The 377-nt window shown below is 59.2% G+C and overlaps 1 protein-coding gene across 1 annotated transcript in view; it reads right to left on the bottom strand.

Annotated features, from left to right (window-relative positions):
* Positions 1-171: 171 nt before the first annotated feature.
* LOC104499076 (aldehyde dehydrogenase family 3 member B1-like) overlaps positions 172-377 on the bottom strand; it is a gene marked incomplete at its 3' end in the record, with an annotated part of 2,950 nt that continues 2,744 nt past the window's right edge. Inside the window, exon 5 of the mRNA XM_010142537.1 lies at positions 172-253. Coding sequence (XP_010140839.1) covers positions 172-253 — 82 coding nt within the window. The remainder of the gene's footprint in view (positions 254-377) is intronic.

Raw genomic sequence — 377 nt, 5'->3', positions numbered from 1 at the left:
CCAGCAGGTCACCCCTCACCTGTGCTGGTGCGGGGGGTTGTTCCTCCTCAGGAGCAGGACCCTACACTTGCCCTTGTTGAGTTTCATCTGGTTCCTGGGTGTCCAGTGGGAAACCCTCTTCCTCATCGCACAAAACCCAGGCAGGGCTCTGCTGTGGCCCGCAGGACATACCAGTGAAGAAGATGTAGTCGAACTTGTTCTCCAGCAGCCTGGTGGTCTCCTGCACACCGGCGGTCACCACAGCAAAGCAGTCCTGGAATATAAGGGGAACGGTCACCCACTGCCAGCATCTGTCCTCGTTCCCACCTACAGCGTCCCACATGTGGACGCATGTGGAAAGAGGTTTGGCAGCAGGTGGAACCCGGGGGGGGTTGGTG

This window comes from Buceros rhinoceros, unplaced genomic scaffold, assembly GCF_000710305.1.
Source record: "Buceros rhinoceros silvestris isolate BGI_N320 unplaced genomic scaffold, ASM71030v1 scaffold33338, whole genome shotgun sequence".
NCBI lineage: Eukaryota > Metazoa > Chordata > Aves > Bucerotiformes > Bucerotidae > Buceros > Buceros rhinoceros.
This window is presented reverse-complemented; position numbering and strand designations above follow the sequence as displayed.